This window comes from Biomphalaria glabrata, chromosome 14 (assembly GCF_947242115.1).
Source record: "Biomphalaria glabrata chromosome 14, xgBioGlab47.1, whole genome shotgun sequence".
Lineage (NCBI taxonomy): Eukaryota > Metazoa > Mollusca > Gastropoda > Planorbidae > Biomphalaria > Biomphalaria glabrata.
This window is the reverse complement of record NC_074724.1, coordinates 29,658,152-29,671,847: the sequence shown is the minus strand read 5'-3', so window position 1 is coordinate 29,671,847 and position 13,696 is coordinate 29,658,152. Positions and strand designations below refer to the sequence as shown.

Genomic DNA, 13,696 nt, shown 5'->3' with positions numbered 1-13,696 from the left:
TAAAGGTCATCTGTTTCTGTGGCCTAGGGTTTACGTGGATGTCATGTGGCCAGCATAACGACCGACCGCTTTCAATAAAGTGCTGTAGCTAAAATGGGCTTTATCCGTTCCATGTCTGAAAGGTGGAAATGTTTTTAGTGCCCAATGCCTGCCTATACAAAATACAATAACTACTTTTATAGCTGGGTAATTATTCAACACCTGTTTTCACGTTCCCTATCTTTGTTGCAGTAGCATCTGTGCAAGTATCAATAAACATCTTCCAAGTTATCTTCTGATTTGTTGTTATCACTAATACAGATGAACATATCTTCTAGAGTATGGGCTTTTATATGGGGCACAAGATAAAATCTCAATCCCTAATTTTGCCGTGTGAAACCACTTAAAAACAAGTAGCACAGTTAGTCCTGCGACTTTTGTAGACTAATCCATTGGCAATGCAGATTCTTTCTAAGTCAAACATAATGAATGTATTCTTTTTCTAAGCTGGTACCGTAGAAAATATATTTAAATAAATCGCAAAACATTATTTAATAGTTGCATTACATTTATACTTAGGAGCCTTTCCATTAAGAACACAATAACAAATGTTTGTTCCTTTAATGTTTTATATATTTCGGATGTTCCTTAAGAATTGAAGATGATCTACTTCCTAGTTCAAACCTCCAGCAGGACAACTGGAGATAGCAACGAGCATGGTCTAAATGCACATACATTGAATGTGGAAACAACCCATTGCAATGATGCCTATGACAAACAGGAAATCTGTCTTCCACTCTTTATTGCAAATATTAGAAAACAAAGTAGCAGACAATGTCGTTCAAGGAACATACCAATTTCTTCCTAGCCTATGCTAAGCCGAGCATGGGAATGTTTTGTTTCCAAATCTTCAAGTATACTACTTCTTGGAACTGCTTGTGATTAAGTCTGGTACGTTTGATAACTGAGAAGATTGGGTCTATAACATGTTTGATATTAAATACATTGAGCTTTTGTTTCGTTTATTCAAAGATAATATTTGTTTCTGTTTCCGGTTCCTACTTTTAGTAACTCACATTTTTAGCTTTTTTTTTTTTGGACAATTTTTTTAAAGCATATATCAACTCACTCCGTCTGTCTGTCTGGTAAAAAGTTATTTCTCCCACACCCAATCTCGGATCAAGCTGAAATTTGGCACAATTTTTTCTTGTTCCTGACAAAAGAAAAATCAATATAAAATAATGTCTCTGTCTCTCTCTTTCTCCATGTCTATCTCTCTCTCTTTCTCTCTCTTCCTCTGTCGTTCTCTCTATGTCTATCTCTCTCATTCTGTCTCGCTCTGTCTATTTCCTTTCATCCCTTAATTGAATTATTGAAATATAACTTTTTGAAATGTGTTAATGTACATCACTAAAAGAAAGTTCAGTCAATAATAAAAGGAATTTCATAAAAACAACAATAAAATGTACTTACAAAACAAAGTTAAGACAGACTGTAAGGCTTATTAATTATTTTTTTTTCAATTTCACATCAAGATATTTTTTCTGTGAATATATTCTGTGATGCGAAATATTTCTTAATGAAATAAAGATTAAAAGCTGTAACGGCAATCTGGTTGTATATACCTCCCAAACCCTAAGTTTATAATTCCTTGAGATTCATATTGTGGCTATTAACAAAGACACTTAACTGGCTTCTAGATTTAGTCAATTCATTGCAAGGAATTTTTTGAAAACAGGGTAATATTAATAAATCCTCTTGTGTTTACAAATAAACCTTATCAGTTGTTATCGCCAACTTGTAGTTTTTTCACTTGATTTATTGAAGTAAACAGTCACCTATAGTATATACCGATCGTACAACGAAATATAGCTACTATTTAGCCCTCAGTGCAATAGTAGTGTATAGTATGATAGTTTCAGTTTGCAATTAGCATTCATGTTAATTATGGTTTCTTTAGAAAAGATTCTAGAGCTGACAATGCACTCAGCGTGAAAGAGTTAACCATATGCAGAATCTGTCGGAGCAGCTTCAAGATCGCTCTAGAGAGGCAGAACGAATGACTGTCTGCCTGTCTCATTGATTTCAATTCGTTCTGAAGATAGTCCACGTTAGCAAAAAGATATTTGACCTTCTGCTGGAGTTCAGCGAGGATCGCGTCTTTTTCATTCTTTTCTGACACCTGCTGATCCACTTGGGCAGCTAAAAGTTTAAACTCATCCAAAACCAGTTCGAGAGTCGGATGCGCGCTTGAGACGAGCGAAATGCTGTACGATGCTTCGGGTTTCCCCGTTCGATTGAGTCCAATGGCTTCGCACTTGTACGCACCGGTTCTGTTGAGTTTCGGGAAGTCCCACTTGATGCGCAAGAAAGACCCGGCTGCATTATTTAAGGCCCCAGAAACTTGAAAGTCAGACTTGTGCGACATGTATCTATGAATCTGTGAGTCAAAGCTGCTGAAGGTTACTATTTCTTTATATTTGGGGTCGCTGCTACTGTTGGAATGGTGCAGAGACAATGATACCAGGGATGTCCAAGTGGAAGCATTCTCACTGCTGTAAAAGCATTCGACAGTCAGAGACTGGGACAGCCCAACGTAGAAAATCGAGGGGGATATTTTCGTTTCTAAGTCTGAAAAAATAAATCAAAGAAAACAAAACTCAACATTTTATAATATAAACAGTTCTTTTTAGTGGCCCCCCTATAGGGAAATAGTCGCTATTACTTTTGTGATCTGTCTGTCCGCGTGTCCGTCCGTCCAAATGCCATACTCAGATCTAAAAAAAAAAAACATTACCAGACATTGAAAATCCTATTTTATAATATTGTGCAACTTGCAAAGTTGTGTTGCAAAATTATATATTGTTTTCTGAACGCGAATGCCTTGATGTTATGATTAAATATGCAAGCCGTTTTATTTTGGCCATTATTTTAAAAAGTGTTTACTAATTGACAGTAAAGGACACAGGGGACATTACTTAGTAAAGTGGTACCGTACTGCGTAGGTCTATATCTGTATACTATTTATTCAAACGGTTTCATTATTTCCTAAAATAAAAAGTTATAACAAGAAAAAAAATTCTTTCTTTTAAACAAAACTTATTTAAGAGGAAGAACCACAAAATCAAAGCCACATCTCTATACTGCAAGGTTATACTCCCTTGTTCAATACAAAACAAAATTAATTCATTACCTCAGAGTTTGTGTTTACACCAGTCCTCGTGATTTTGCATTTATTTATTTATTTTATTATTATTTTTTTTTGGACGACGTGAAGTAACAATTTTAGTACTAAGAAAAAAAAATCTATTTAGGTTTACCTGCTTGGGTGGTGGAGCACAAGATGGTAAAAAGCAAGCTTAGGATCTGCAAGCTGTAGTGATGAGGCATGGTCTATGCGATAGGATTTCCCAATCAACCAGCTGTGAGAGTTATATGAAACTGTAGGCAGTTAATAGCAATTAAAACTTTTTATTCCAGACATTAAATAGATCAGTATTTTGTAAATGTTTTGGTGTTCATTTAATATTTTGTATGATACTTTTTTTCTTTATTCAATCCAATCGTTACTTAGTCTAGAACAATTGAGTGTTTACTGATTAGGAAATGTTCTTTTGTCATCAACAGTACCGATGCACTTATAGCCCACTATGTGTATGCACAACTTTAGCACCAAAAGATGACAATTGTAGCAGATTGAAAAGACGGGGAGGGGTGCCAGGCCTGATTCTGTCGTTTTGATTGCATCGTATTTCCCTGAATAATACTTGCGCTTTATTTTTTTTTTAAATCTAGTACACCTCACAGCTGTATACTTATTTCGCGATCTTTTTTTTTTTGCTGTTATGTCTATACACTGTCACAAATTATGTAGGAATAACAAGAATATATTCTTTCACTTACAAAGCAGATTTTCAGTGAAATCACTTACACGGCTTGTCTCCCTTAGTAATTTGAATGTTAATAAATAGCAAAAAAGAATACACCAATTCTTCGCATTAGATACTTTTGTATCAAGATTCGTTATCTAAATCCAAGGAGTCGCTACAACAAACACCCTAATTCTCTTGCATTGGATAAAATGGTATAAGGCTCTATTATCAAAAGGAATCTCTAGAGCAGTGATGCCCAACCTAATACGACCTGCGGGCCATTTTAATTTCCGACATTCGTGTCGCGGGCCACATAAACGAAAAGGTACGAAAAACGAATTGAAATTGACTTGAATTTGAAACTATCTGGTTTGAACCCCTTGGATATAGCTCTTACATTAATGAATTGGACATTTGAAGATTATCTCCCTTTTCACCCTCCAGAAAATGGTTTGATTTCTGTCCTTAAAATATGAGCCCCACGTGGTAGCTAGCCACGACTCATTCTCTCTTTTAGTAAAAATTCCCATCGATCCTCCAATCTGTAGGCATAGTTAAACTATCTTTTGTTCGCGGCTTAAATCAAGAATGTCGCCATATTCGTTTTATACTGACGTTTACATGTATATCCTTTTTAAATCAGTCTTTATGTGCAAAACAAATATGTTGGCTTATTATCATGTTCCACAAAAAAAAAAAAAAAAGATCCGCTCACTTTTTCTGGTAGATTCTACATTCAGTGTCCAATTTAATGAGCGTACAAGTACAAATAGTAAAGGTCATGGTACAAATAAATTAAAAACAAAGGTAAAGATACATTTGACAAGATTTATTTTTTTTTTGGACGGGGGACATTCTTCACTTTGTGCCAAAATTTTGTCTGGCCGGATGGAACCACGTCAGGGGCGGATCTGACCTGCGGTCCGTATTTTGAGCATCACTGCTCTAGAGCAAAAGGTCCAGTTTTTTTTTTACATAAGATATCTTGATACAAGCCAATATAAGGCACCATTGAGGCTACTGCAATTAAATCCAGTACATGTTGGTAAAGTTTATAAATGATACCTAAATACGAATCTCAATCAGATAATGGCCTAAAGTATAATAAAGCATACATGTTGATTCGGTATACCAGCTTCACTCTAAAATCAGCTATGCGTCACATGTTGCTCAATAGGTCAAAATTCTGTTATGAGCATGTGTATGTGTGTGTGTGTGTGTGAGAGAGAGAGAGAGAGAGAGAGAAGGGTGTGTGTCTGGTTTCAGTAGGTTTTGTAATGACGATTTAATGTGTAGCTATGTATACATATTTAGATCTAGTTCTCTATATAAAACTAGATTCTAGATGAAATAACGTGGCGAATTTTCAATATTTCCTATTGTGAATCTTGATGAAATCTAGAACTAGGCCTAAATCTGATAGACTTCTAGACTCTATTTTGGTTTTTTAAGTCTAATGAAATATGAATGAGAATGTCTAGAATTTTTTTTACTGCACTTGACGATGTAGATCTAGAATCTAGTAGATTTATCTAGATCTAGCTATAAATTCTAGTCGAGACTAGGTCTAGATCTAGACCTTATACTACTAAAAGAGAATTGCACCTTAAACTTGGAAGTCCAATAGTTTGCAGTCAGCTTGTTTGTTTGAAAGTGTCTGATATCATTGTCCCTGGTAGACTACATTCGTTACCAATGTGGATTACCCCAAAATTGCTGTAAGGAACAGCGCAAGTTTATGGAACTGTTTTGAGTTTCTTTTGGGATTTCCCAGACTGAAATCCTTTAAATGCGCACCGATAGACATCAAGTCAAGTGATTGAAAAGTAGGCCTAATATCATTTTGTGATGTAGCTGGGAATCATTCTATTTATTAAAAAGATAATTTAAAGAAATTAACTACAACATACCCTTCATGTAATGATGTTTTTATGTTTTAGACAAAAAATTAATCCAACAAATAGATAGATTATTATGATGCAATGTTGACCGTAAGTCCTACTAGTGGAAATAAATGTAAATATTAATAAATAATAATTAGCTCAATATTACAGACTTCTTGAGCGCTTTCACCAAAGATGCTTGCGCTCCATCATGAACATACGGTGGCAGGACAGCACTACAAACAGCGATGTCCTTGCGAACGCCGGTATGGACAGTATAGAGGGACTTCTTATGGTCCGACAGCTACGCTGGGCAGGGCACGTATCCCGTATGGGACACGAACGTATGCCAAAGGCAGTCTTTTTTTGGTGAGCTAAAAGGTGGTCGACGTAACAGAGGCGCCCCACGGAAACTCTTCAAAGACCAGCTTAGGCGTCCACTTTCCTTGGCTAACACTGAAGAGAGCACCTGGCTGCATGTGGCGTCGGAACGAGACAGCTGGAGGTCACTCACGAAGGCCGCGGGATACACATTTGAGACCAAAAGAAAATCTGCTGCCGAGGACAAACGCAGACGACGAAAAGAAAATCTAAATCGACCACCTGCGGACAATGGTTATGCTTGCCCTGGAAGTGGGGCTGCGCAGCCACGGGAAATACTGTATTCCTCACTAATCTTCGGACTCGAAGACAAGCCTTATATTACAGACTATTATATTCTGGAGACCACAGCTGTTTATCAAGGATTGGCCTCTTTAGTCACATGAGAAGTTGCATAGGGAATAGCATTGATTTCTTAAAACATAAAATGCCACAGATAATTCTATGTGGCGAGTGTTGATCAAAAGTCTGTCACCTTTTATGGTAGTCAAAGCGAAGTTTCTGTTATTTAGTTTAGAAGAGCTAACCCCCTTTGCTTTTTTTTTTAAAAAAAATGTACGGAATAAAAGTTTATAATATTCATTTCACGTTGAACTGGTGAAAAAAGATGAATGAGAACAATGAACAAAAAACAAACAAACAAAAAAAAAAAAAAAGAAATATGGAAAATGATGAAATAGTAAGAATTTTGGGATAAAAAATGGACACTTTTACCTTCAATTATTTAAAAAATTAGCTCAGGGACTTATTACCTGCTTTTTATTCACCTGACAATATTTTTTGTTTTCAGCTATCGTATGCACATTTTTCTGAAGTTGTGTTTTTATAGGTTTATGTCTCCTTTGTTGTTAACTTGGTGAACTACCCAGGTTCAAAGTTAGTGAGGATATAGAGTTTAACGCTTGTAGAAATTGTGAGCTATTGATATTTAAAAACAAAATAAAATAAATGATATGTTTAGATTTAGATCAATATTAGAAAAATAAAGCAAAACCTCTTAAATACGCTACACACATTCTACATTTGAATTCAATACGAATAATCAAATGTTTCGCACTTTGATATATTCTAATGATGTCTGCCATGCAGGGTCGGTCCTAACAATTGCGGGGCCCTATGCAAAACTGATTGCGCGGGGCCTAGTCTGGGTTGGAATAAGGATAATAAGTGAAAATTAAGATTTTGTATTAGAAAAATTGCGATCAATTTAAATTTACTTTACGAAACTTGCAACATATGGCATATTTATATGTCAGTGACTGTAAAAGTAAATAAGGTATTGGAACTTTCGCTGAAAACTCGTCCGATTATTACATTTTATCAATGTCTTTTTTTTTATCGCACGTACGATTGGCGTTTTCCGTAAGAAATGGCACTACAAATGACAATTTTTCAGGAGATTTTTATGAGATTTTAATAAATGCAGGACATTTCCAGGAATTTTTCGTATATATTTTGCAATTTAATAATTACACATAGAATTAGTGCGGGGCCTATGAATAGGTTGCAGTAGCCTAAGACCAGCCCTGCTGCCATGTCTTCTGGAATATGAAAACACCATATACATAAAATATGTCTATGGAAAACAATAAAGGGAGATAATTATCAAGCCCAAAACTTTGAATACAAAATCTTATAATAATAATTTAGTCTATTTGAGAACAAAATAAACTAAATTTGAAATTTTAAAGGAAATATATCTTTATTTTTTTCTTTAGAAATAGCTGTATGCATGATTTTTTTATCTAGTTTTTTCCAATTTGTACAGAATTTATCAATTGTTATAATTTGTTTTGAAACCTTTCCTTCCATCACAAAGGATACTTACAATATTTAAAAGTTGCTGGTTGACTAGTACAAAACTATTCTACTTCCCTACAGTTAGTTTAACCATTTTGGAAATTTTATTGGTTGAGATTTTGATGATCATTGTTAATATCCAAACTTCTAACTAGTTACTCCATGAGGTGATCCAAAGTAATTCTGACTGATGGAGGCAAAGTCATGCAAGAGTATATATATGAACACTGCAAGACTCCCAAAACACAGACATGTCAAATTATCCTTATTCATTGCCATTGAAGATAATGCCTTATATTTATTGTACAAATATCTTAAAAGAATTCAGTTAAACATTGACTGTCAACTGGAAGCAGATAGAACATCATGGCACCCTTTTGTGAGAACTGGTGCACAAAAATGTTGAGGTGCAAACAGCCAAGGTGGAAGAAAAGTGTCTGAGCAAACAGTCAAAGCAGTCAACACAGTCTCCATCTGGAACAGGCAAATAGTCAAAGCAGTCAACACAGTCTCCATCTGGAACAGGCAAATAGTCAAAGCAGTCAACACAGTCTCCATCTGGAACAGGCAAACAGTCGAAGCAGTCAACACAGTCTCCATCTGGAACAGGCAAACAGTCGAAGCAGTCAACACAGTCTCCATCTGGAACAGGCAAACAGTCGAAGCAGTCAACACAGTCTCCATCTGGAACAGGCAAACAGTCGAAGCAGTCAACACAGTCTCCATCTGGAACAGGCAAACAGTCGAAGCAGTCAACACAGTCTCCATCTGGAACAGGCAAACAGTCAAAGCAGTCAACACAGTCTTCATCTGGAACAGGCAAACAGTCGAAGCAGTCAACACAGTCTCCATCTGGAACAGGCAAATAGTCAAAGCAGTCAACACAGTCTCCATCTGGAACAGGCAAACAGTCGAAGCAGTCAACACATGCAGTTTCCAGCTGGAACAGGCAAACAGTCAAAGCAGTCAACACATGCAGTGTCCAGCTGGAACAGTTTTCCCAGTCTTGGACCACATTCTGGGCTTTACCAGTCAAGATGAGGAGGCACAAAACTGCGTCTAAAAGCTTTCAGTTCCCTGGGGATGATGGAAGTCACTATCATCACATGACTTTCCACAAACTGTGCAAATCCTTAGATCTTTAGAACAAACCCAAGACTACTAATGCATGACAAACAGACATGAAATGGTCATTCTTTCAAGTGCTATATGTTTGGAGGACAGATTTTTGCCACAAATATATCCGGGTCTTAACCATTCTCTTAAAGAGACATCTATTCAATGCTGTATACTGGCTGTAGACGGAATGGTTTAGGTTTAGTAGATCTAGTCTAGGGAATTTACTTTTATGTTGTTTGATTAACGCATAGTAATTAAATACCAAACATTGAATTCTTTGTCATTATCTTTGTAAGTTCATTTCATGGTTTGATTTGTATGTTCTTATTAAGCGATGCTCCCTTCCCAAACGTACAAGAAAGCCACAACAAGTTCTTAATATTTATCATGGTATGAACTGTGATCAAGTTTATTTGTGACAATCATTATCAGTTGATATTATGAGCATTCTTGTATGGAAATCTAGAGTAGAATCAAATATCAACATTCAATTTTTTTTTCAAGCTATTGGACACAAATATTGCTCAGTAATTGAAAGAAGAAAAGATAGATAAATAACAAAAAAAAAAAGCAAGAATTTAAAAAATATATATATATAGGTGCCACAAGGACTAAAAGATAGGAACTAATAATGTTCAAGTTACAAATAAAAATGTAATTAAAAGTTTTCGTTAACAAATAATGGTAAATAAAGAAATAAAAATAGTAATTTGAATTTAACTATAATTTTTTTTTTTACAACGATGTATATATGTTATACTTCATATTGATATATTATCTGTGTAAGTTATGTTTGATATAAAGACTATATTATTACAGGTCATGACAGATCAGCCACTGTCTCTCAGACTTCAACTGATCAAACCATTTCTCTTGTTTTTTAATCTTGTGCTCTCTATAAAATTAGATACAAGTCTTGATCCCTTGTGAAATAAATACAAAAAAAAACTGTACACGTTCCAAGTCACAGCTATACAGGTCACAGCTAGATAGACACAATAAATGCAGCAGTACTATTTATATGAGCCAGGTTTACAGCAATAAATATTCTAGACGTACACAAATATTCACAATCATTGGAAAAAAAAAATAGCCTTTTGTTTATCTCTATATATAATAGTGTATAAAATAATATTTAAACAATAAATAGTAACAAACAAATATGTAACCAGTTTTAAAAAAACATAACTTAAAAAAAAATATATAGATTGTTACAGTGTTTTTTTACCCCTCACAGAATAAGTTCTACAGAAATAAGAAAATCCTTTCAATAAACAGCTTCCAAAAAGCTCTCTCTTGTAATTATAATAATTTTTCTTATTTCAAATTTGGAGATGTAAAGATCTATGTAATAAAATAATTATAAAGACATTAAATTACATTTACTCTTGAATGCCTTGTTGAATCATAACATTTTAAATATTTTCCACAAACTTAATGACATTGTCTATTGTTTACAAAGTGGAAACTAAGTAGGAAATAAATGTTTAACAATTTTGTTAACACACATTTTTTTTCTTAATTTCGTAACCCTTGACATGCCAACTCAGCAGCCACAGTCTAGTGCCTAAGTGTAGGGCTGTTGATTATAAAATGTCAGGGAAGGAGATATCGAATATATTTGAGCTAACCTAGTAGGGACACATTAAGTGAGAAACAATCCTTCCAGGAACCAACCACATAAACCAAGGAGCAGATATTAACAAGAAGAATGAATCGGTTTAGTCTGGGAAATTCCCAGTATCTACAAACTGTTTTGACATATGTCAAGAGATTTTTTTCTAGAATTAGTCTCTACATTTTTACTATTTTTCCCAGTTTCTATAAGATGTTTTATATTTGTGTTATTTGGCAGTACTTTTATTTAAATAAAAAAGTTATATCCAATAGGCTGTAAATAAAATTCATCATCATAGTTTTCAAACAAATTTTAAAAATATTTTTTTTTTATTAGCATTTAAAAAAAAAATTATATTAATTAAAAAGATGGAAACTATGAATAAATCGTATTAAAAAATATTGAAAAACAAAATAGAAGGTATATTCCTGAGTTGTTGCTAATAGTGGCACTAGATAATTATGAAGTAAAACTTATTGAATGGAACATTCATTACTGACTGTTGAGTACAAATTATTATAAAAAAAAAAGACCTATAGTGTTCTATTTTACTGCCTAATTCACATTTTTTGTTTACTAATGTGTGAAGGTCATACAAAGAACAAAAACAGTTAAGCTAAACTGATACATAATCACTGGCTTTTCAGATAACTTGTTGATATTAAATGATTGACTATGAATGAGTTTGACCATAAATCTGAAAAATGATAAACTTAATGCATCACAAAATGGTTTACAAGGTGTGATACAAGACTGTTTAAAAAAGTGTTTTGTGTGATTGAATGGTCAGCAACACTAGTTGAACACCGCATGAAGCACAACTGAAGTCGAATCTCATGCAAACTTGTATTCCTATCGGGCCAATCACCCTGTGAGATTATCTACCAGAACTCGTTCTCTCTTTCCATGTCCCAGAGAATACTAGCTGTCAAAAAATTGTTGGTATCCTTCAGCCCCAGAGAATAAAACATCTATCCATATGGTCATAGTTTCAGGTGAAGGCGCCACTAGATAATAGGTTCTATCAAATGTCTTCATACAGAATGTTAATTTTGGGCTGGGGCTTTTCACAGTGCGTAAGTGATCAACATACACTTCTTCGATTGCTTGGAAACATACGGAACCCTTGAGTTTAGTCTCTGTCTTGTCTGTGTAGTACAACACCTGATCAGGGGGAGACAAAAAGTCAAGTTAGTTTGCATCAAGATTTGAAATCAAGCTGATATTTGAAAACAAATTGGGGATATTTGGGCATACTTTTTTTTATATATTTCATTTTGCTTACTAACTGAATATACTTCTGTTTTATTTTTATTACAAGGAATATTCTATTGATAAAAAACAAACCAATTATTAACATCAAACTTTGTGCTTTTTACAAAAGCCCAGGTTAAAAACTTTTTTGATATGATGTACTTATCTCCCTATACAGATGAAGAGACTTAGAAGACATGGAATTCAGCAAGTCTTGGACGACTGAAAAGAATATGAGACTTTCTTCTTCCATCCTACAGCAGGAGCACAAGGAGCCAAATGTATCAAGATTTATGACTGTCATCCACCAGTCATGGAAGATCAAATCAATTTAAGGTCATAAGTTTCCCTTTCAGACCTTGCAATCTATAGAGCAGATGATGTAAAGGTCATCTGTTTCTGTGGCCCACGGTTAATGAGGATGTCATGTGGCCAGCACAACAACCAACTGCCTTTACTTTTCCCCAACTAAAGTTAGGCACCCATAAGAGCTGGGTAGACTCAGAGATGCCCTAAAGATCCCAAAAATTAAAATCCCAGTCTTCACCAGGATTTGAACCTGGAACCCCCGGTTTGGTAGACAAGTGCTTTACCACTTTGCTATCACACCTCCTGTCAATTTTATTTGTAGCCCAAATCTCTTGCAGGATGGGAGGGGGGATGGCAGAGTTCCAACCTGGAAATATTGATACCTCTGAATGACAGTTCAGAGTGTATACCACATGACCAGGCCACCATACTAATCATCTTTCCTTTTAACATATAAAACATAGTGTTTTATATCGTTACAAAAATAAAATGGTGCAATTAGGTTCAAATTTAATGACAAAGGCAAAAATTTTATTTTATACCATAGAAAAATATTATATTTTTATACCATAGAAAAATTAACATAAAATGCAATAAAAAATAAAATTTGACTTCTGATTAGAAAACCACAACAATCCATTAAATAATCCATATAAATATATTCTTATCAAAGGGCAGATAAACAAGGATAGTAATGCTTCCAATGCGTTCTTACCTTCCTCTTCATACGGTCGAAAACAAACCATCGCTTCTTCCAGGTTTTGATTCGGCCGCCCATCTTGTGCAGGAAACCTCGACAGCTGTGGTTGGTTACAATGACATGGGGGCACATGTCTAGCAGGTGACCAGACCCTTCAATGTGGGCCCTGAGGTCAAAGTCTTTGCTTGTATTTGGTAAGAATCTGGTCATGGGCCTGGCTTGCTGTGGAAATAATGGCAACAATTAAGACAATACTAGCCTAAGCAAAGGGTCACTATCCTGTTAATATATCAATATAAGCTACTGTGTTTGAGACCAAAAATTGGACAGTACAGCATTTAAAGTGACAGTGCAGATACAGCTATTTTGTCAGGGGTGATGCAGCTATGTGGAAATAAATTCAACAAAACACATAAATGATGACATTTTTTAAAATAAGTTTTCTTGTCTATATTTAAACTCAGAAACACTCTTTCAACTTTATTCTTTAGTTGTTGGAGGGTTTCTTTAGCTTCACTTTGAAAAAAAAAATCCAGGTATTCATCAATAACTGTCTCAATCAAGATCTGGAATGAGGAACTGTGGCAAAGAACAAAGTAGCAGCCCACTGAAGTAGATAACCTTCTGAGATGCTGGAGATAAATAGGCAACACCCTCCACAAAAGCCTTGTTCCAACAATGCAAGCCAAGGCCTCCTGCTGGACCTCAAGAAAAGGTTAAGAGAGGACAGGACCACAGGGAGATCTATGACAAGAACTTATGGAAATCTTATAATTTTTTT

General features: G+C 34.9%; 2 protein-coding genes across 8 annotated transcripts in view; both read right to left on the bottom strand.

Annotated features, from left to right (window-relative positions):
* Positions 1-1,537: 1,537 nt before the first annotated feature.
* LOC129922978 (uncharacterized) lies at positions 1,538-5,586 on the bottom strand. Its single transcript, XM_056011440.1, has 3 exons — positions 5,457-5,586; positions 3,300-3,420; positions 1,538-2,610 (listed from the first exon to the last, which is right to left on the bottom strand). Exons 2-3 carry the CDS (start codon positions 3,367-3,369, stop codon positions 1,925-1,927), a joined length of 756 nt encoding a protein of 251 aa, XP_055867415.1. The 5' UTR covers positions 3,370-3,420; positions 5,457-5,586; the 3' UTR covers positions 1,538-1,924.
* Positions 5,587-9,406: 3,820 nt separating this feature from the next.
* LOC106065868 (pleckstrin homology-like domain family B member 1) overlaps positions 9,407-13,696 on the bottom strand; it is a 255,809-nt gene continuing 251,519 nt past the window's right edge. For all 7 annotated transcript variants that reach the window (XM_056011283.1, XM_056011285.1, XM_056011284.1 and 4 more), the window contains 2 exons: positions 12,931-13,137; positions 9,407-11,816 (listed from right to left, as the gene is read on the bottom strand). In XM_056011283.1, the coding sequence (XP_055867258.1) occupies positions 11,574-11,816; positions 12,931-13,137 (450 nt within the window). In that variant the 3' untranslated portion in view covers positions 9,407-11,573. The remainder of the gene's footprint in view (positions 11,817-12,930; positions 13,138-13,696) is intronic.